The sequence below is a fragment of the Arachis ipaensis genome, chromosome B2 (genome assembly GCF_059453495.1).
Source record: "Arachis ipaensis isolate K30076 ecotype BB chromosome B2, ASM5945349v1, whole genome shotgun sequence".
NCBI lineage: Eukaryota > Viridiplantae > Streptophyta > Magnoliopsida > Fabales > Fabaceae > Arachis > Arachis ipaensis.
In genome coordinates, this window is record NC_142437.1 from 29,824,174 (window position 1) to 29,846,190 (window position 22,017).

A 22,017-nucleotide genomic window follows, 5' to 3' on the forward strand; every position below is an offset into this window, starting at 1 on the left:
ATCGGATTGCCCAGTAAGCTTTATGCTCTAACTCAACTGGCAAGTGATAGGCTTTGCCATAGACCAATTGAAAAGGGGACATGCCAATAGGAGTCTTGTACGCTGTCCGGTATGCCCAGAGAGCATCATCAAGCTTCCTAGACCAGTCCTTTCTTGAAACACTGACGGTCTTCTCTAGAATTCTCTTGAGTTCCCTGTTGGAAACTTCAACCTGTCCACTTGTCTGAGGGTGATAGGGGGTTGCCACCTTATGACGGACTCCATATCTTTGCAGAAGAGAATCCAGCTATCTGTTACAGAAGTGACTTCCTCCATCACTAATGAGTATCCTTGGGACACCAAACCGGCTAAAGATATACCTCTGAAGAAAGCTCATTACCACCTTGGCATCATTGGTGGGTAGAGCCACCGCTTCCACCCACTTTGACACATAATCAACTGCCACTAGAATATAGTTGTTTGAATTTGAGGGTGGGAAAGGTCCCATGAAATCAATACCCCACACATCAAACAACTCAACCTCAAGAATCCTCTGCTGTGGCATTTCATGGTTGGCAGGGAGATTTGTGGCTTTTTCACATCTGTCACAGTGTTTTACAAATGCTCTTGAGTCTCTGAAGAGAGTCGGCTAGTAAAACCCGCTCTGAACGACCTTTGTAGCTGTCCTTTCACCACCAAAGTGGCCTCCATACTCAGAACCATGACAGTGCCAAAGAATCTGTTATTTTTCTTTATATGGAACACATCTCCGGATGATACCATCTGAACACCTCTTAAAAAGGTATGGTTCCTCCCAAATGTAGTACTTTGCATCAGTCAATAGCTTCTTCACTTGTTGCCTATTGTACTCCCTTGGAATAAAATTCATGGCCTTATAATTTGCAATGTCTGCAAACCATGGAGCCTGCTGAATGAGGAACAATTTCTCATCCGGAAACGTCTCAGTCACAGCTGTGGGTAGTTGTACTCCTGCTTCAGGCTCAATTCTGGAGAGATGGTCAACTACTTGATTTTCTGACCCTTTCCTGTCTTTTATCTCAATATCAAACTCCTGAAGGAGCAACACCCATCTGATTAATCTTGGTTTAGAATCCTGCTTAGTTAGAAGGTACTTCAGAGCATCATGATCAGTATAGACAATAACCTTAGAACTAAGTAAATAGGACCTAAACTTATCAATAGCATACACAACAGCTAATAATTCTTTTTCTGTAGTTGTGTAATTCTTTTGGGCATCATTGAGCACACGACTGGCATAGTAAATGACATGTACAAGCTTATCATGCCTCTGTCCTAAAACAGCTCCTATAGCAAAATTACTAGCATCACACATTAATTCAAATGGTAAATCCCAGTCAGGGGGAGCTATAATGGGAGCAGAGGTAAGGTTTGCTTTCAGAGTTTCAAAAGCATGTAGACAAGCAGAATCAAAGACAAAAGGAACATCAGCAACTAACAGGTTGCTTAAAGGTTTAGCAATTTTAGAAAAATTCTTTATAAATCTTCTATAAAATCCTGCATGACCTAAGAAACTCCTGACTGCCTTAACATTAGTTGGTGGTGGTAATTTTTCAATTACCTCCACCTTTCTCTATCAACTTCAATTCCCTTACTTGAAATCCGGTGTCCAAGAACAATACCTTCTATAACCATAAAATGGCATTTTTCTCAATTTAAAACAAGGTTTGATTCTTGGCACCGTTTCAAGACAAGAGATAAATGCTTAAGGCAGGATTCAAAAGAATACCAAAGACAGAAAAGTCATCCATAAATACCTTAATAAAGTTTTCTACCATATCAGAAAAAATTGAAAGCATACACCTCTGAAAAGTTACTAGAGCATTGCAAAGTCCAAAAGGCATTCTTCTGTAGGCAAATACTCCAAAGGGGCATGTGAATGTTGTCTTCTCTTGATCTTGAAGGTCTACTGCAATTTGGTTATATCCATAATATCCATCTAAAAAGTAATAAAATGCATGACCAGCTAACCTTTCAAGCATCTGATCAATGAAAGGCAGGGGGAAGTGATCCTTCCTGGTAGCAGTGTTGAGCCTCCTGTAGTCTATACACATTCTCCATCTTGTGACTGTTCTTGTAGGAATAAGCTCATTCTCTTCATTCTTGATCACTGTCATCCCTCCGTTCTTGGGAACTACATGCACATGACTTACCCAAGAACTGTCAGAAATAGGGTAAATAATACATGCTTCCCATAGTTTCATTACCTCTTTTTAGACCACCTCTTTCATAGTTGGATTGAGTCTCCTCTGTGGTTGCACAACTGGTTTAGCATCATCTTCAAAGAGGATCTTGTGCATGCACTTGGTTGGACTAATCCCCTTCAAGTCACTAATGGTCCATCTAATAGCTGTTTTATGGCTCCTGAGCACTGAAATAAGCGCCTCTTCCTCTTCAGGCTTCATGGAAGAGCTAATAATCACTGGATAGGAACCATTCTCACCCAAGAACACATATTTCAAAGAAGGAGGTAAATCTTTAAGCTCAAGCTTGGGGGCTCCCTCCTCTGCTTTAGGCGTGTGGACTAGTTCCTTCTGGGGTGGTGAATCATCAATTTCAACTAATTCATACTCAGAAACAGGTTCCAGAATGTCATCAAGTACCTCAGCTTCCAGTACTTCTTGAACAAGTGGTTCAACAACATCAATTCTCATACACCCTTCAGAATCATTAGGGTGTTTGAGAGCTTCAAAAACATTAAGGACCACCTGTTCTTCATTGACCCTCAGGGTTAATTCACCCTTTTGTACATCAATCAGAGCTCTATCTATAGCTAAAAAGGGTCTACCAAGAATAATAGAGGATTTTACATCCTCTTCCATGTCTAATATAACAAAATCAGCAGGAAAAATAAAGGGTCCTGCTTTCACAAGTAAATCCTCAACAACACTCACAGGTAATTTAATGGAAAGATCAGCAAGTTGAAGAGAAATACGAGTGGGTTTTACCTCCTCAATTTGAAGCTTTTTCATCACTGAAAGTGGCATGAGATTGATGCTGGCTCCAATATCACATAAAGCTCTCTGAATGGTGACATCTCCAATGGTGCAAGGAATCACAAAGCTCCCTGGATTTTGCATTTTCTCAGGAAGTTTATGTTGAATAATAGCACTGCATTCCTTGGTTAACACCATGGTTTCTTGCTCCTTCCAATTCCTCTTGTTAGTCAATAATTCTTTCATAAATTTAGCATAGAGAGGCATTTGCTCAAGAGCCTCTGCAAAAGGAATGTTGATTTGTAACTTCTTGAAGACATCTAAAAATTTAGAGAACTACTTTTCTTTGGAAGCCTTCTGAAGTCTCTGAGGATATGACATTTTTGGCTTGTATTCAGGAGCCTTTGGCAATGTAGGATACGCGTCAAGAGAGTCAGGGAACGGGTTATCTGCACGCTTTGGAGGGGCGTGCTCCACTTTTTCCTTCTTCTCCTCTGGAGCTTTCTTTTCAACTAGCTCTTCATTGGCCCTTGTCTTAGAGCCAGCTATTTTTCCACTTCTCAATTGAATGGCCTTGCAATCTTCTCTTGGGTTCACCATTGTATCACCTGAAAATGTACTTGTGGACCTCTCAGGTATTTGCTTGTTCAGTTGGCCTATTTGTACCTCTAAGTTTATAATGGAGGCTCTGGTTTCCTGCATAAAACTCCTCATCATCTCCCAATTAGAATCTTCTTGGGATTTAAAGTTTGCCTGTTGAGGTGGTTGTTGCTGCTGAGACTGAAATTTGTGGTTATTGTGATTGTTCTGTTAGAAGCCGCCCTGAGAATTATTGTTGAAATTTTGAGTTCTCTGAGGTTAGTCCCTCCACCCAAAATTTGGGTGATTTCTCCACCCTTGATTGTATGTCTTAGAATATGAATCATTATTGGGATTTCTAGGACCACTCCCCATGTAATTGACCTGTTCAGAAGAACATTAAGCATAGTCATAATTATCATTTTGCACAAAGTTACCTGTCATGTCATAAAAGACCTCTTGAGGTGAGTTGTGGGTGTTGATGGCTGAGGCTTGCATGCCACCCATCTGTTGAGTAAGTAGACTTATTTGCTGAGACATAAGCTTATTCTGAGCAAGAAGAGCATCAAGAGCTTCTACTTCCATAACAGCTTTCTTTTGAGAAGCCTCAGAGTTCACAGGATTCCTGTTAGATGAGTATAGATATTGGTTACTAGCAACCAATTCAATCAGCTCAATAGTCTCCTCCGGTGTCTTCTTCTTGTGCAATGAACCACCTGCAGAATTATCTAAGCACATCTTGGACATTTCACCCAAGCCTTCATAAAAGATATCTAGTTGGGTCCATTTAAAGAACATGTCCGGAGGACATTGCCTAATCAGTAGCTTGTACCTCTCCCAAGATTCATAAAGAGTTTCACCATCCCTCTGCCTGAAGGTCTGAACTTCCACCCTAAGCTTAGTCAGCTTCTTTGGTGGGAAAAATTTAGTAAGAAACTCAATAACAACCTTGTCCCAAGTATTCAAACTCTCCTTGAGTTGGGAATCTAGCCATAGCTTTGCTCCATCCCTCAGAGCAAACAGGAAGAGCGTGAGTTTGTACACCTCTGGGTTCACTCCATTTGTCTTCACAATATCACAAATCTGCAGAAAATTAGAAATAAATTGATTTGGGTCTTCGTGGGGAAGACCATGATACTGGCAGTTTTGTTGCACCAGGGTGACCAATTGTGGCTTCAACTCAAAGTTGTTCGCAGTTATAGGAGGCACCACAATGCTTTTACCATAAAGATCTGCAATAGGAGCAGAGTAAGAGCCAGGCACTCTCCTTTGTTCTTCATTCCCATTCAGATTTACCACATTGGCATTAACAGCATTATTGTGATCCATAGTGGATTCTGCAGGCTTGCAAAGTCTTGCTTGTTGTAAACGTCACCTACAAGTCCTTTCAGGTTCAAGATCAAAGTCTAACAGAGGTTCCTTGTTTCTGTTTCTGCACATAAACAAACAGAAAACAAGAAAAGATGAGATTCTCTACGTCAGAGTGTAGAGAAGTCCCAGTGAGGTATCATGTGTAAAATAATAAAATAAAAATACTAAATAAAATAAATAAATAAATTATCAACCGCCAATTCCTTTGTCACTTAATTCCAATTAGAGGGTAAAGTTCAATTCTAGTTTATATGCCACAAAAAATCCTAATTACTCAAATATAAGAGAATTATATGTCACGTATCCCGTTAAATCCAAATAATTAGAAATTTAGGAGAATATGTTTTCAAGCTGTTGTTCACGTAAAGAGCTTTTCCAAGTTATACAAGAACTCAATTAGAAAGAGGATCATACTTCCGTTCCACCCAATTTCATAAAATAAAGAACGAAAATGATTCTTGAATTATATGAATCAATACATGAATTCAAACAGAAAAATAATAGAATCAATCCATACAATAGACAGAGCTCCTAACCTTAACAGTGGAGGTTTAGTTGCTCATGGAAAAGAGTGAAAACTAGGATTCTGGTAAACTGTAAATTGGACTGAGGTGGAATAATGTGGAATCCCCCTGTTGGAATCCCTTTTTATATCTAATCCTAATTAATTTAAAATCTATCTTCTTAAAACTAAAATAATATCTTTTCCTAAAAATAAGATTTAAATTTAAATCATAATTAATTAAATAATCAAGTCTTCAATTGATGGATGGGGACCACTTGTTTCGTCCATTCTGCAGCTTCTAATCTGTGTTTTCTGGGCTGAAAACTAGGTCAAAATAGTAGTCAAAATCGCCCCCAGTGTTTTCTGCGTTTTTTGAATGTCGCACATGTCACGCGTACGCGTCAGTGATGCGTACCCGTCGATGGCCTTTTTCGCGTGTCACGCGTACGCATCAAGTACGCGCACGCGTTGCTGAGTAACTTTGCTTTTCACGCGTACGCATCAGGCACGCGCATGCGTTGCTCCTCGCTGGTCAGCTTCATGGTTTCTTCTCTTTCTCTGCAGAAACTCCATCAATTCCATTCGAATGCTACCTAAAATTAATAAAATTGCACACGATTCAAAGTAGCATCCATAATGGCTAAAAGATAATTAATTCTTGATAAAACTTAACAAATTAAATACAAATTCACTAGGAAAAGGTAAGAAAGATGCTCACGCATCAGCTGACGATATTCAGATTCAAAGGTACGTGAAGTGCCACATAATGTTATTATTCGGGACATTTATTTTTGGAGATAAGTCTGGGGCATGGGTGTACTAGAAGTTTCTACCGTTACTGCGTAACTTTGCTGGGATCATATAATTTAGTTGGGGGATCGGCATGCCTGACACACCTATATAGAGCATTGTGTAGGACAACTCGTGTCGACTGCAATGAGATTGATGGTCGACTGACACTTTTGCTTACTTGTGCTTGGATCCGTCTACCATATCTTGTGCTGATTCCTGGCAATCCTCGACTATTTCCAATTGCAAACAGGTAAATTTAATTACTATCAGCTTTGTAAAATTGTAGTACGCTGTATTTTAAATTTAATTGATAAAAGTTCATTAACGAATTGTCTGATGTCAGGTGGCGTAACTGGGAGCGTGCTGATCGGCCTTACAGATATCGTAGTCTTGCTCACTTTAGGAGAGTATTGGATGATGTGCAAGAAGGATAGGTATGTTGTAATAAGTATTTGTATTTGTTTAGCCATATTAGTATTTGGTGTGTAAGCCTCACCCTGCTCGCGTAAACGCAAATAACGCGTCTTGTACTCGTGAACCGTCCTCAAATATCCTGTCAATATAAAAAAATGTCCCACTATAAACAACGTTCATTATAATAACTGCGTCTAAGAATAACTATAATAGTAATAACGATACCGATATTAATGATAAGCTTCTGTAGATATGGATGCCTTGAACTTTCTCAAGAAGTTAGACTCTGTGTCTGATACAAAACATGTGGAATACTCTGGGAGGAGGCCAAGCTCCATTACTACGAGCAATAGCTGACTTGATGGAATCGTGCCGATCGGAGATAAGGCCCCCACACCATCACGTGTCACAACATGTTGTCGCAAGTTACTAAGAAAAAAGTAACAAGCCTCAGATGTCTCTCCCTCAACTATCACAAATGCAATAGGCACGATGGTGGCCCTAGTACAGGTGTGACTACCGTTGTACCTCCTTATCTCCCAATAGTACTTCCTGGACATTTTGCTCACCCTAATCAGCCAATTACAACCTGCGCTGTATTGGGTACATTTAGCATAGAATGTTGTCGGTTCAGACTCATGTACCTGATAATCTACACCTCTACTGATGGTATAATCTTTCATCGCCTTAATTATTGCCTCCTTAGAATTGAATTTCATTCCTACGGTAAATTCACCATCCGTCATAACAGGAAGCTCTGCTGCAATTATGCCAAAAAATTTATATTTCGATAAAAAATTCTCAAATACGTGTCGCATTAATAAAATTTATGATCCGTAAATCAAGAATAAATCATTCAAAAGTTAATAAGATTATCAAATGATATTTAATAAGTTAATAACTACAAGAGAATGCGAATTACTAAACTCCTCAACATACATGTTTACTTGATAATTAAGAATTAAACAATTACAAATTATATGCTATATTTTTCAATATTTATCGATGCCTTAAATATTTTACCTATAAATCATAATTTAAAATTATTACATACCTGCATTTATATTGAGAAAATTCCAGTGCATGCATGGCCTCCAAATCCAACGACCGCATGAAAGTCAGCTCCTCAAATAGCTACTGGTTTGCTAGTGCATTTGCCACATCCACCACATCTGCCGCCATAGCATCGTCAGCTTGATCTTCGTCTACACCCGGATCAACCACCTCATAATTACTTCCAAACTCTTCCTCACTATCACTGTTGTAATCTTCCAATTCAATATCTCGGTCTGCCGCAGATTGCTCGAATTCAACATACAGTTCGATGAACAATATTCGAGACCGACTTTCTAGATACACTAAAAATATTTCTTGCATGCTCGCTTCATCGGTCACGTATTTCGTTTAAAATTGAACGAACCCACCAAATACAGATATAGGATATCTGTACAGAATACATGACACTCTCCTAGATATTTGAGAATCCATCTTCTCACAAATCACACCTTTTAATTCTTCAAATGATAGTGTAAATGAAATTATAATATCTAATGGATTTTCACATACAAATTTCACTCCTTCAGATGTTTATAATAAAATTTGACCATGATAATATACTTTTAACAACACTTTATCATTCATGATAATAGAGAAAAAGAGAAAGAGCAGAGACGAGCTTCAGAGATTTGAAGAGAAGAGTGTGAGAAGAAGAAGACGAACATGATGGCTTGGTGTTTGGTTAGTATATATAAAACTGAAATCGGACCATCCGACCGCTTTTTTACTGGTTCAAATTATTTTTGAAAACTAAAATCGGACAATCCGATTAGTGGCACGGCCCGCCAAAAAATATTTTTTGCGAGAAATTGGTGGGTCCGATTTCATAGCCCACTACCAAAAAATTCGTTCCGCACACGAGAAATCGCTGGATCCGATTTCATATCCCATACAAAATTTTGTGCTACACACTTAAAATCCGCACACCAAAAATATTTTTTGCGAGAAATCACTGGATCCGATTTCATTGAAAAAAAATTGAACTCAGCCGGCATGAAATTGGAGGGTCCGATTTCTTTGTGACCAAAATGTTAGCCAACACAAATCGGACGGTCCAATTTGTGTTCCCTCCACCTCTCAGAAATCGGACCATCGGACCATCCGATTTCTTCCCATCAACTAATCGCCATCACAACAGTGTGAAACACCTCTAACATTCATAACTAGGCGTTACACCAAACTAGGTGTCATATCCAAAAAAAATTAGCCAATTATTTATTATTAAACCCTCCATTTTTGTGTTGTTTTGTTTTTTTTTTTTATGGAGGCCCTTCTTTACCTCCTCTCCAAAACTCTCCAAATATATATACAATGATACAATTGATGAAAACGCACTTGTTTCTGCTGCTAGAATTTATTGTGTGCTGCAAGAATTTATTGTATCCACTGACGCACCAAATTAAACAACACACATGACGAAAATAAAACTAGAGAGAAACTAGCATTGATCTTCTTCACTTTCTCTGCTAGTAATACAAAACAAAAAGAAGAAAAACAAAAATAGAAACCACAACCATTATAAATTGAAAACACACTATCCTTTATTCTTCAACAACACTACTAGAGCACCATATCTCAAAAGAATAATATAGTAATATAACACCTTAGCTTCATGATCATTACAATGCACGTTATTATCATCATTATGAGAATGGTGATGATGGCAGTGCCCATAGAAGGAGGAGAAACTGGACGTGCGTTCTTTGTGTTTGGAGACTCGCTGGTTGACAGTGGAAACAACAATTACTTGCCAACTACTGCGCGAGCCGACACTCTTCCTTACGGCGTCGACTACCCTACTCATCACCCCACCGGTCGCTTCTCCAACGGCTTCAACCTCCCTGACCTCATTAGTAAGTTCACATACACACACTACTTTAATTTTATTAGTACCTTGTTATTCAAGATAAATAAATAAACTTCTAAAATAATAACTCTAACAAAATGAATTAGATATTAAATAATATGTATTTTTCAAAGAATACAGGAATTATATTTTGATTTTTTTTTTAAATAATTTAAAAAATAACATGTTCTTATTCTTAAAATTTGAGAAATTTATGTATAATAATTTTTTTGAATGACTGATTAAAAAAAAAATAGAAATCAGGTTTTGTTCTAATTTTTATTTTTTTTTCATCTTCTTTTCGAATAGTTATCTAAATATTTTCACAAAAATTAGTTTAAATATATAAATCATTTGCTAAACACAATTTATTTGCCACTTATAAAAAATATAATACTATTTTTATTTTTATTATGTTTTTGAATTTTTTAACTATTTATTTGTATCTTTCGAAGTTATTTAATTTTTGTCAGCAATACAAATATTATTTTGGTGTTTCACAAAAAAAAAACATAGAAGGGTTTTCAAATAAAATGTTTAAGCTAACTATTCTTTAACTTGATTTCTAGAAAAATTGAATAAATCTTTATTTAATTGAAAATATGAGAATGTCTTTTATTTTTTAAAGCGTTAGATATCTAAATTCTTTTAAAAATTTATTTAATTTTGAAAAATTTAAATATTTTGTTTTTTAAAATATGAGAGATGTTTTTATATTTTTAATTAATTAATAATTTATTTATTTTTGAGATAAAAAGTTAAAAATTTATTTGTTATTTTTTTTTTAATTTCTAAATAAAATAAGAGTTTAGTTATAATCATTTAATATTTTAAAAACATTAGAAAAATAATGTGTCCGTGGTTATGAATGTTTATATTTATTGGGACGTTGATTACTATGACTGTTTGGTATCTATAGCCATGCATGCTCTTGACGATGTCATTTCAGTGGGGTCGTCAAACCGATCGCCTTAATTCTCACTCATTTAAGCCTACGAGTTCAAACACTTAAACAGTTAAACTTGTGGATCTCATTATTTATCAAGTATTTACGGCTTTGCAGAAATAGAGAATTAAGGGTCTGTTTCGCGAAATTTTAAAAGTAATTTTTTTTTTATTTTTCTTTATAAAAAGTAGTAATATTAATGTTTAGTGTAATTTTTAAAATTAAATTACAGTTTTTTAAAAAGGTATTTATGAGTTTATAGAAAAATTAAAAAAATGATTTTTCTCCAAATACTACTATTTTTTATCACATTTTTATTTTTTAGATTTTTATTACTTAATACTTTTTTTATATTTTTTTGTCTTATTGAAAAAGTATTTAAAGAGTATAAGATAAAAGATTATATTTTATTAAACTATTAAAAAAAATTTAGAGATCTCACATGTTTTTTCACATTACTTTTTTTTTCTTTTACATATTTTTTTTACTTCACTCAAAACATGAAAGAATTTCAAGTGTACCAAATATATAGATACTTCAATAATTTTAACCGTTAATTTTAATTATATATATATTAATTAAAATTAATCATTAAAATTACTGAAATATCAGTATTCCGAATACATTTGAAAACTTTTTCTCAAAACATATATCATAACAAGAGATTACTCTTTTTAAAAACAATTAAAAAAATTAAGAAGATCTATTTCTTAAGGTTAAGGGTTAATAATTAAATTTGTTGCACATAGAGTCACACTAAATCATCATCAGAGACAGAAGTTCATATTCAATCTTCTTTCTACGATAAAATTTGGAGAAACAATACTGTTAAAAATAAGAGACTAAATGAGAGAAAGAATATGTATATTATTGAGTGTATTTAAGTTGTTTAGAATGATATAATATAAAATTATATTTATAGGTGTTAAGAGAATTGTAATAATAAAAACGTAATATTCTATAATAAATATTCAGATATACTAAATAATTCTAATAAATGCTAATTGATCCTACTATATTCTGACATCCCCTCAAACTCAAGTGACAACTTGAGTTTGAAACTTATTGAAAACAACGAAATAAAAAGAAATGCATAAACTGATAGAACCGGTGCAGATGGAAGTAAGCGCAGATGGAACTGTCACTATCTCGCAGCCAAAATTGCCACTGTCTGAAGGAAGCGCAGACGAAACTACTGCGGCTGTTTGAAGGAAGTGCATACGAAATTGTCACTGTTTGAAGAAAGTGACAAAGTACGAAGAGATGGCAAATATTGACAAAAAAAAGAAAAAAAATAGCACGGAAAAAAAATATGAAAAATATGATAATGATTTCACTAGAAGAAAAATAATTTATCCTTCTCAAGGAGGATACCATAGCTTTGATACCATGTTAGAAAGGGTAAGAGAGAGCGGTAAAGAAAAGGATTGTGTGTATTCAAGTTGTTGTCGAAATGATATAATATAAAAGGATATTTATAGGTGTTAAGAGAACCGTAATAATAATAAAGACGTAATATTTTATAATAAATATTCAAATATACTAAATAATTCTAATGAATACTAATTAATCCTAATATATTCTGACAAATACAAATCATCAATTTATTTATTTGATATATAAAATTTTTATTAACTGATTTTGTTGTATCCTAACCAAAGCCATTTTCAATTAAGATATCTATTATCTTCTAAAAATATTAAAATTACAAATGGAAGATGCACCTGATAGTAATTAAGTAATAACTGATAAAATAATTGTTGTAGGCCAGCGTATTGGTTCCGAAGCAGCATTACCATACTTGAGCCCGGAAATGAGAGGACAAAACTTGTTGCTTGGTGCCAATTTCGCCTCCGCAGGAGTTGGAATCCTTAAGGACACCGGTATCCAATTTGTAAGAATGATTAATATTGTTCTCTTTTCTAATCTATTTTATTAGTTAGTGGAAATTAAAGTATTCTTCTATCATTGTAATTTAAATATGAAAAAAGATAAACACAGACTCTAATAACTTCAAAAAATATCATAAATATTTTAAAATTTTTAAAAGTAAAAATGAAACGTATATTTATGTGAAATTGATGGTTAAAAATTATTAGACAATGATTTAGTTAAATTTATCAAATTATCTAATAATTTTTAAATATCAACTTTATAAAAAGATAATTGCATATAAATTTTTACCTTTAACTAATATCAAAATTTATGTGGATGTGTTGTTTAACACACGCAGGAGGGGATATTAAGAATATACCAACAGTTTGCATTGTTCCAACAATACCAAGAACGGTTAGGTTTTGAAGTAGGGGCAGCGGAGGCAGAGAGAATAGTGAATGGATCATTGGTACTAATAACACTTGGTAGCAACGACTTTGTTAACAACTATTTCTATCCACCAAACTCTGCTAGGTCTCTCCAATTCACTATTCCCAAATTCTGCTCCTATGTTATCTCTGAGTACAGAAAAATCCTTATGGTAATTCTTCGACCCCTCCCTTTTATATTTGTGTTCTTGGCTTCTTGCTATTCATTGTCAGGAGAAAAAAAAGTCATGATTTTAAATTGTACGTGCAGTTAATCCTAGTTGTGATACCATATGGTTGTAAAGACTACAAAATTTGTTATATTTTAATTGAGATTAGAATATCAAAAGTTGCTATATTTGAGTTTAATTATGTAACATGACTGATAGTTTTACAGTCAATATATAATTGATAATAAACAGAAAAAGAAAAAGCAAGAAATTAACTAGTTAAATATTTTTCTTTTACAAAAGAAAACTTAAATTAAGGTTGTTAACTATATTAATAAGAGAATGTTAAGGGATCAATATTTTCTTTTTATGAATATTAGCTAACACTTAGTCACTACTCATTATCTTATTTTTATATTAGGATTTATAGTTTAGAAATGAGTACTTAGAGTTTAAAGTATTGGTGGAAAATAATAAATTTGAACAAATGGTTAAATTTGTTTTTTAAAGATCGTCCGTTCTCTATATTGTTTCTTGAAATTTTTTTTTTAAATCAAATTTATCTTTTAAAAATTTTAAGTTGATCAAATTAGTTCTTTTGGCACTTTTATTGATTATATCGTTAGAATTCGCTGATATAGTAGATTAAGTGACACCTCAACACATATTTAATAGTCCTAATTTATTGTTAAGATGATAAGTTTATGAAATTAGATCAAATCAAACATAAATAGAGAGATTTCATTGAACTAATTGCATAAATTTATCTTGTTAGGACTGCCAAGTGTGTGTGGTGGTCAGTGTTATGTGACCTAACGTACTACATCAATAAATTTTGACGTTGTCAATAACAGAAGTGATAGAAGGACTAATGTGACTAACTTAAAATTTTTGAATGACGAATTTAATTAAAAAAAATCTTTTTGAAAATTGAAAAATTTTTGGAGGCAAATTTAATTATTTACTCTAATAAATTTGGTTAGTCATATAATATTATTTTATTAGTAACTATTCATTTTTTTTGGTGACTAGTAACTATTCATTTTAAGAATAAGAATAAGGAACTAACTTTTAATAAGTTAATATTAACTAACTTTTTTATTATAAAATCACTTTTTTAATGTTGGCATTTTTGTAAATTTAAAAATTATAATTTATAATTTATGATAAAAAGATAATTTCAAAAATATTTACTAATATTAAGCGAAAAATAATTTATTCCTAATTAAACTCTTTAACTAATATTTTAAACTTGCTTACATTTTTGGACCAAAAAAGTCTATCAGTTATTTTTATTTAGTTATAACAAAAGTGTTATATACATATAAAAATTAATTATTATGTATTTATGTATAAATATATATTATTTAATTTATTTTAACATATATTTTATTATATTTTATATTAATAACTAATTAATAATTAATATTTTGAGTATATGTAATATGGTTATAGTTATAAATAATTAATGTGTGGGAAGAAGTATTTGTTTTTTTCTATGAATGCAAAAAATTTGTCTCGGTCATAGTTGTCAGAATCGAACCAATAATCAAATCAATTAAATTATTGATTCACTGATTTATTGATTCAATCGATGAGTTAATGGTTGAATTGGCAGAATTAGTCCTACGTAAATAAAAAATATAAAATAGTCAAAAACCTAAAATTAAAATTTAAAATACATATACTTACTAATATTTTAAAACAATCAAGTTTCAACAAATTATAATTAACAAATTATAATCTAGTTATTATTTAATAAGTATATAAAATTTTAGTATTTTTTATAATAATTTTTTTTTTAATTTTACTTTTACATTAAAGTAACTCTTTTTTATTTTAATAACTAATTAATTAGTTTATATTTATTATATTGTTATATACTATATGTATTTATTGAAAAATAATATTAATAAATATTATATAATCATAAAAAAATAGTTATTGTAATTAATAAAAATATTTAATATTTTTATTTATACATTTTTAATAACGTTTATATTAATAATTATGAATAATAAAAATATAATTAATTTAAATATAAATGAGTATAAAATTAAAATAATATCAAAAAAATATTATATGTTTTTACTCTATAATTAATAATTAATATATAAAATAATAAGTAACAATATAGTTTAGTGCTAAAAAAAGTATACGGACACAAAAAAGATTTAGATTTAGATAATATTTTTATTAATTTTAAAATTTTTTCTCAGGCAGTTTGATTAAACCGATTTCTATCTATTTTTACTGGTTTTGACCGATTTTTACCAATTTTTATCTTTAAACCATTCTAAAATTAGACCAAACCAATAACATTTCACTAATCTTTTGATCGAACCGATAAATCCATCCAATACTCATAACTATGGTCTCAGTAGAATTGAAAGATGAAAAAGAATTGAAACATGATTCAATTTTTAAATTTTTGGTTTCTTTGTGATTGTGCAGAGGTTATATGAGTTGGGAGGAAGAAAAGTGCTTGTGACAGGAACTGGCCCATTGGGCTGCATTCCTTCACAGCTTGCAGAGAGAAGCATAAATGGAGAGTGTGTGGCACAGATTCAAGAAGCTTCACAAATTTTCAACCAGCTTCTAATTAAAATGACCACAGAACTCAACAACCAACTAACCTCACCGGTTTTTATTGTTGTCAATGCCTTCCGAATTAACATGGAATTCATCAATCACCCTCAAAGATTTGGTCTCTCTCTTATTTTTGCTTCCCAACTTTCGCTTTTTTATTTTTAAATAAATAAATAAGGAAAAAAGTTGAAATATTTACTTTCCAATTATTTCTTAATCACAAGTTAAATGAAAGTGTCTCAAATCAGAAGTTACTAAACATGTGTTTGTTTGGGCTTGAAAATATACTGAGATATTACATGATCAAATTATTTTAATAACTAAGTTTAATTAAATTGATCAAATAATTGCATAATTGTTACAAAAAAATTTAGTTAAAGAAAAAAGAAGAGAATAATGAGAGACATAAAAAAAAAAAACTTAGTTGGAGTTAAACTTTATTATAAAAATAATTTATTCACTTAGTATCTTTTGAATATATATATGGATTTTTTTAGATTTTAATTTAAATTACTCTTTTTAGCTTATATAATCAAAAAGAAAAAAAAATGATTATCTCATTCCCATTTTTTATAACGCTACTCTGCATAAGATTTTTTACTTTGTATATGTATGCATGAATTTGTAGAAAAAAAAAACAACGACATTATTAAAATAAGAGTCACAATATCCATTTTCTTAAAAATACTGGAATATTTTTTAAATTTTTAATTTTTTTTTTTCAATTTACTTAAATACTTCTATAATTATCTTTTCCTAATTATGCTAATCTTTCAAATGTTTGTGATGAAGCAGGTTTTGTTTCATCAAAGATTGCATGTTGTGGGCAAGGTCGTTTCAATGGAATAGGAGGTTGCACCTCCTTCTCAAGCCTATGCTCAAACCGTGATCTTTATGTATTTTGGGATTCTTTTCACCCTTCTCAACATGCTTGGGAGATTCTCGCGAATTACATCTTCAATGGAACCACTAATTATATGAGCCCTATGAACCTTACTACCATCTTGGCCATGGACTCCAACTTCTATAAATAGATTGTTTGATCTTATAAAAATGTGTGTGCGTTTTGTTTATTTTAGTTTTGCAGTTGTTTTTTTTTGTTTTAGTTTCTATAAGCCACTTTCTTTTGGTCTCTACGGTCAGTTACGTACTCTATTAAAAAATATTTTAGAACTCAAACCATAAATTGTTTTTTAGCTAATACTAAAATTCACATATGTCAACTGTTTAAGTAAGTGTGGCCGTATCAGAGATTCGAATTTTATCTTATGTATACAGTAATTTATTGGTAAATAATAACTTTTTAAATAAAATTTAAATCTACCATAGATTAGTTATTAACCTAATAGATTAGGGGATAGTGGGATACTATTGTAAACAAAAAAAAATTCACATGTATCAAAAAAAATTATTTAAAGTTAAAAGATGAATTTTTTTCCCTCCACGACAAGATCAAATGTGATCTTTGGATTTTTACATGTTGAAATGACATTAAGTTGTAAAAAAATAAATTTCTTTTTAATGAAAAAATATTTTTTTAGAATTTTACTATTTTAATATATTTGAGATTTTGTTTAAATAAAAATAAAGTATAAAAAAATAATATTTTTTAGAAGCTATAGTTTTACCCATTTTAAAATTTTTTTTCTATACTTCGAAGATATTTTAATATAATAAATAAACAATTTTTTTATATTATAATATCCAAATACAATGGATAAATTTAAAGGTATTTTTACATCAAATGATTAAGCATCAAATTATTTTTATTTTTAAATTATTTTAAAAAAAATCAATTAAATTTTTTTTTATATATTCACCAAAATAATTTTGAATCTCTTGTCAAGTGTTGAAAAATGTAGGAAATTTCAATACAAATAAAGTCCTATACTTAATAGTTAGTACCCAATCTCTTTAGATAGAAGTTTATTATTACAATAAATTTTTTAGAAAAGACTAGAAAGATCACATATAAGTTTCACTTAATATCAAATCTCTAAAAACAGAATTACTTACACAGTATTATTCAAATAATCTATTTAATAAACCTACTAAATTTAATATGTAATATAAATAATTGAATATCATATTCAGGGTTTCTTTCTCTCCCGCAAAAGTAAAGAACCAAGAACGAAGTTTTCTGAGATGGCCTTCCTCCTCCCCTTTGCTCTTCAGATCCACTACTCCTTTAAGATCTCCTACGGATTCTTCTCTTCCTCTTTTTCTCTCCTTCCTAACAATCCATCATCTTCTCTTTCATTGATTCACTCTCACTCTCGCGAGTCTCCTTCCACCACCTTCACTCTTTTCACCATCCAAACCTTTCCATTACCCCTTTTTTCCTTTTTTTTTTTTTTGGCTCTCTTTGTTTGTTTTACTGTTGCTTGTTCTATTTAATTTTTTAGTTTCAGAGATTTAGATCTGAGATCCAAATCTCCTACATAGTCAGAATCACAATATCCAACTATACCTCGACTAAGAGAACTTTTCTACTCAAATACTAAATCAACATCTACAGAATTTTGAACATACTGTAGAATCCATTTGACAGCTTGCTAATAAATTTTTCTTAGATCATTCATATACTTACTAACAACTCCAATTGCCTGAGAGAAGTCAAGTCTCGCACACACTATTGCATATATATATATATATATATAAAGCTGCCCATTACATACATTAGCATAGGAATAACATCATACCACATAGATTTACGCTTAAGTTGTAAATCAATAGTGATTAGACATTACTATCTTTATACCTATTCAAGACATAAATATATATGCATACATCACCTGTTACACACACATTGTGATATGATTGATGGCACGAATAATAACAAAATAGTAGGAAATCAACATATACTCCATATATCAAGGTAATATAATATGCCAATTTCAGTTACAAAAGGATTGAGCAATAGAGTTTTAATCCAGAATACATATATTTATATTTAGATAACAATTTTTAAACTTGACTTATAGAGTAGGCCACCTAGACTGAATTATTACTAGAGCAATACAAATATAAGCATGTCTCTCCAAATAAATATTCTATAAGAAAATATATACATGAACAACATAAATCAAAAGGAGAGAGATCTCTAGTCATTCGAAAAAAAATCAAAAGTCCAACTCTGCTTCTTCACTTGAATCCCACACTCTCACCGATGACGCTGCAATCCGTATCTAAAAAAAAAAGAAGAGAATAACAATGGATGAGAACATGAAGGTTTTTAGCAGATAACGAGTCTAAATAATGACTATATAAGGGAACATGAAGTCTTTAGGAATTTATGATCTCCAACTCCATAAAGTTCAAATGCCTAGGGTCTTAACTAAGCTATTTAAGGTGGACTCACTAAGGTATACAGTAAATCAAGTACTTTTAGGTCTCATCAATTTCCAACCATCATATCATCTTGTCTCATTTTTTCAAAGGAACTAAACACAATCAATTATATTACAAGACAATCACAACAAGAGAACAATTAAGGCAAGTAGCATAAGTAGTAGGTATAAATTAATTAGACACTCACAGTCAATTTCACACACAAATAAATTAAATAAATACAAAATGATGAATGTCTGTCCTATTAGTCATGAGCTTACATATCGGTTACACTACCATATCTGACACATCATATATCTAATCTAGATATAGTCTTTTTGTCATGAGCCCCCAGAGGAAACATCAGAACCTCCAAAAAGTTTGCAAGATATAACATAACGAAGAATATCCTTCCACCTTTCCTTAAGGGTAGCGTTATCTGGGACTTGCATATCTGATCACCCTTACAAATAGAAAGAATGTGGACAGGACAAAACCACCATCCTTACATGCCCATGTAGCACTGCACAAGTGGGACAAAACCATCATCTATGCCAGGCGTGGATATCATGTCTATCACGTAAGTGAGACAAAATCCACGTCCTTGCCAATCAATAGCCATATCTCAATCATAATCACGCACGCAGAATGAAATCCATATCCTTGCCAAATAAATAATCATTCTTGACAAGGTCATTCATGATAAATTCATAAAATTTATCCCCAATAAATTTAAAATCCTTAGAATGATTCTTAAACTCAAGATAGACATTACAGAAGGATACAAACTAGAAAGGCCCGCAACGTTTAAAACCAAAAAGCTAAACAAACCAAAAATCATGCTCGCACAACTATATTGTGCGTGTGCAGCCTTACTTGTGCACCCTATTGTGTGTGCACAAATGTTGCGTTATGCTGACATACTCTGCATAATTTTAGTTTTGATCTTTCAACTTTCAACAATCATAACTTCCTTTATAAAACTCATTTTTGTCTCTATTCTTCGAAGGCATAAAACTAGACTCAATGAACTTTCTAACATCACTAGTCTCACCTTAATCCAAGCATCGAGGGTCAAATTATGGCCCATCGAATTTGCCCAAAAATCTGCTAGGAGTACAGAATTTCTACAGCACCAAGTCAACTCCTCTTTTTAATCCATCCTTCCAACCATTCCACATCGAAACCAACCAAAATTTAAGAATATGCCATGTTCATTTATTTCACTTTCAACTCTATACTCAATAATTCATCAAATTTCAATCTCATATTTTCTTACATATAACAATCTCTATTTCAATCATCACAAAATTTTCAACCAAATTCAAAATTTTACAAGTTGGTATCATCATCATAAATCTCATTCTCAATTATTTTAGGCAATAACACATATCAACATCATTACAATGCCATAGAATAAATAAATAGTTCAAGGTTTTCGACCATTAACATTCAAGATCATCTTTATCCATGACAAGATATTCCACTAAATAACGCCGATACTCATTTTTTTTCAAATATAATTATATTTTTGCGTTCCAAATAATTTTTGTAAATTCGGATCTTATCTGCAAATTTTCAGATGCAGAACATTAAATTTTTCAACCAATTAACATTAAAGTACATACTATAAACCCTCTTAATTCTAATCTAAATTGGTAATTGCCCAAACATTTTTTCAGGTCTTACATGTATTCTCGCCCTTCATCATTCTTTAGAGATAGTTGATTACTGAGTTTTAAATGAGGAGCAAGTAGAGTGCTTACAAGTTTTGTACCTTCACTTATACCAAAATTTTGTAGCTCTTTCTTCAAATATTGCTTCTGAGTCAAACAAGGGTTGTCTCTCGATCTATCTCTACTTATTTTCATGCCGAGAATCCTTTTAGCTTTCCGTAAATCCTTCATCTCAAATTTTTGTTTCAATTGAGTCTTCAACTTTTTTATTTCTAATTGGCTCTTCAATGCTATCAACGTATCTTCAACGTATAAGAGTAAATAGATGTAGGACTTATCTTGCAACTTACGAAGATATACACAACATGTCTTCAAATTGCTTATACCGTTGCCTGGGTGATTGCTTCAACCCATAAAGTGATTTGTTCAATCTGAACACCTTGTCTTCTTTTTCAAGAATCTTGAAATCATATGGTTGAGTCATATAGATTTTCATCTTCAAGTCATCATGCAGAAATGTTATTTTTACATCAAGTTGAGCTAGCTTCAAATTTAATTGTGCTACCAAGGCCAACAAAACTCTAATAGAGGAATGCTTCACAACGAGAGAAAATACCTTATTATAGTCAACTCTTTTCTTCTAAGCATAGCCTTGGACTACCAATCGTGCCTTGTAGCAAACGTTGTTCTTATCGAAAAATCCTTCTTTCTTTGTAAACACCCATTTACATCCAATTACCTTCTTGTTCTTTGGTAATTGTGCCAATTGCCAAGTGTTGTTCTTTTGAAGAGACTTCTTGTTCTTCCATCTTTTATTTTCTAAGCTTTGATCGACTTCTTGAAAATTGGATAGAACTTCTTCTTCTTCTTCAACTACAGGAAGAGCATAGGCCACCATATCGACAAATCATGTAAGTTTATGAATTTGTCATTTTGATCGGCTAACTGCATTTAATTCTGATTGATAGAAAGAGCTTTCAAGTGAATAATCCATTTCAACTGACCCCACCTAAGTCATAGAATATTCGGTTGGTGTGCTTCTAATTGAGCTAAATTTTAGCTACTCAAACTCCACCTTTTTTGGTGTATACTCTACCTGCTTTGGAGTACCATTAGCCTTTTCTTTATTTACTTTTATCATAGTAGATTCATCAAATGTAGCTTCCTTACTAATTATGATCTTCTTTATTTTCAGATACTAGAAACAGTATCCCTTTACTCCAGAACTAAATCCCATAAAGAGGGCCTTCTTAGCTCTCGGATCCAACTTTGATTTACATGATAATATGCAGACGAACCAAATACATGCAAAGAATCATAATCAGTTGCATGTTTTCTTGACCATACATCTAATGGTGTTTTACCATTGACTGTAGATGATGGTTAGCGATTAAGAAGATGTTGTGTATATTTCAGCTTTAGAACAAAATTGTCTGTGTAACCCAGTGTTAGACAACATGCACTAAACTTGCTCCACCAATGTCTT

General features: G+C 32.0%; 1 protein-coding gene across 2 annotated transcripts; it reads left to right on the forward strand.

Moving 5' to 3' along the window:
* The first annotated feature begins 2,607 nt into the window (after positions 1-2,607).
* On the forward strand, positions 2,608-16,559 carry LOC107627096 (GDSL esterase/lipase At5g33370-like). 2 transcript variants are annotated; one of them, XM_088504914.1, is made up of 7 exons: positions 2,608-2,638; positions 4,642-4,692; positions 9,357-9,524; positions 12,230-12,357; positions 12,697-12,939; positions 15,391-15,643; positions 16,321-16,559. In XM_088504914.1, the coding sequence occupies exons 1-7, from the start codon at positions 2,608-2,610 to the stop codon at positions 16,557-16,559; spliced, it is 1,113 nt and encodes a 370-aa protein (XP_088361040.1). The 2 variants fall into 2 exon arrangements, with proteins under 2 accessions (XP_088361040.1, XP_088361041.1); XM_088504915.1 differs by lacking the exons at positions 2,608-2,638; positions 4,642-4,692 and having other exon boundaries at positions 9,293-9,524.
* Positions 16,560-22,017: the final 5,458 nt, after the last annotated feature.

Coding starts and splice junctions, on each gene's coding strand:
- LOC107627096 (XM_088504914.1), top strand. CDS start 2,608: ATGTCATCAAGTACCTCAGCTTCCAGTACTT. Junction 12,940..15,390: donor AGTACAGAAAAATCCTTATG/GTAATTCTTCGA, acceptor GTGATTGTGCAG/AGGTTATATGAGTTGGGAGG. Junction 15,644..16,320: donor CAATCACCCTCAAAGATTTG/GTCTCTCTCTTA, acceptor GTGATGAAGCAG/GTTTTGTTTCATCAAAGATT.